General features: G+C 28.3%; 1 protein-coding gene across 1 annotated transcript; it reads left to right on the top strand.

The window, feature by feature from the left end:
* The first annotated feature begins 1,185 nt into the window (after positions 1-1,185).
* Positions 1,186-1,683, top strand: LOC130808333 (uncharacterized). Its single transcript, XM_057673811.1, has one exon. It carries the CDS (start codon positions 1,186-1,188, stop codon positions 1,681-1,683), a length of 498 nt encoding a protein of 165 aa, XP_057529794.1.
* Positions 1,684-2,189: the final 506 nt, after the last annotated feature.

Below are 2,189 nucleotides of genomic sequence, written 5' to 3'. Positions count from 1 at the left end.
ATATATATATATATATATATATAATAAATATATATATATACATATATATAATATATATATATACAATATAATAATATATAATTATACTACATATATATATATATATATATATATTATATATATATAGATGATATATATATAATATACATATATATATATATATTAATGTATATATATATATATATATATATATAATATATATATATATATATATATATATATATATATATATATATATATATATATGTATATGTATATATATATATATATATATATTAATATATATATATATATATATATATATATATATATATATATATATATATATATATATATATATATATATATATATATATATATATATATATATATATATATATATATATATATATATATATATATATATATATATATATAATAGTTAAATATAAATTTAAAAAGCATTATTTTATAACTTAATTTATACATCTAATCTATGGGACAACTCCAACAAATTATACTTATTAGGAACTTGTTTAGTTATACTAACACGAACAACATATACGTTGACTTACCAAATGTTTGCTCTTAATAAATCATAGAATAATAATATCTATAAACCGATAAAATATCATCATCACTGGACATATCAGCAAATTATGAGTGTGGCACGCAGACTCAGCATAACCCATCAGCTGCATAACCCAACTGGTGATGGAAAGATGCATGCCAAGCACTTCTTCTGTTTTTGTTAGACATAATTAGTTTTATAATCATTTTTTTAGTTTTGTTACAACAAAATAGTCTGCTACATGTATATATACTCTCTTGCTATTCATTTTTTAAAGCAATTTTTATCAAGAAATCAATTCTTCTCAATATCCTCTCAATCTTCTTCTCACTCTAAAATTTTCTTCTACTTATTTTTGAGCTTCATCGATCAAAAATCAACATGATATCAGAGCTTTTAGTAAGGCTTATATCGAATGCATGTATCATCTTTAATCAATCCATTGCGTCTTCTATTGCTTCAATTTGATTCAACCGTTCATTCGCAATGACAAGTCAAGATTCTGGTTTGCAAAATTCTGGTTCGAATTCCCTTGATCATTCAGATCCTCTTTTTCTTCATCCTGCTAATCGTCCTTGTTTATTATTAGTGTCGAAACCTTTTGATGGTTCGAATTTTGGTTCTTGGAAGAATCAATGTCGATAGCTTTGTCGGCGAAGAACAAGTTGATCTTTATCAATTCGAATTCTCAGCCTAGTGTCACTGATCTTAAGTATAGTCAATGGAGGAGGTGCATTGATATGGTCACATCATGGATTTTGAATGTCTTGTCCCAAGACATAGCTGAAAGTGTTCTTTATTCGGATTCAACTCATGATATCTGGAAAGAACTTGAAGATCGTTATGGTCAAGCAAGTGGTGCCAAGCTTTTTCAATTGGAGAAGGATATTCGTCTATCAGGCCAAGATACAAATGATGTTGCTGGATATTTTACTAAATTGAAGAAAAATTGGGATGAATTAAACACCTTGTCCTCTCTGCCTATTTGTTCTTGCGGTGCTGCACAAGCCATCCAAAAGTTCAATGAAGATCAACGCCTTATTCAATTTCTCATGGGACTCAATAGTGATTACAGGATAAAATATGGCATCTTTACACTTGATGATTTTCCACTTTCACTAGGATGCATATAAACCTATATTCATATATAGGATAAAATGGTAATACCTCTCTTTGTAAAGCTTCATCAAGCTCCTGCTTGTCATCTGGAGTGATGTCCTTTGCATAAAGTTGGGCTAAACAATTCCTTATCCTAAAAACATAAAAGAAATGAAATTTATGCTCTAAATTACCCCCATCAATGAGACAATTAATAATAATAAAAAAAATGAGAATCATGGGTTGGCCGGGTGGAGGAAGAATATTTCAGCAACTCTTGTGATATTAGTTTGATTCTCATCGCCTAGAGCAACATCAATTTCCATCTTCCCTCTGGTATGTAGGGGATTGTCCTTACCCGAATTTATCAAGAATCACTATATGACAATCTATATTACTTGGACTCTTCATTTTGCTTTACGTACCTATGTCCGATCCTTGATACTCGGACCTTGGTATGGCAGTAATACACTTTATTTTAGGCGGAAAATTGAATATTTAGACATATCCGACACTTGGACACGTACCAGTATCAGTACCC

Source organism: Amaranthus tricolor, chromosome 3 (assembly GCF_026212465.1).
Source record: "Amaranthus tricolor cultivar Red isolate AtriRed21 chromosome 3, ASM2621246v1, whole genome shotgun sequence".
Taxonomy (NCBI): domain Eukaryota; kingdom Viridiplantae; phylum Streptophyta; class Magnoliopsida; order Caryophyllales; family Amaranthaceae; genus Amaranthus; species Amaranthus tricolor.
Note: the sequence above shows the minus strand (reverse complement) of the source record. Positions and strands in the feature narration are given on the sequence as shown.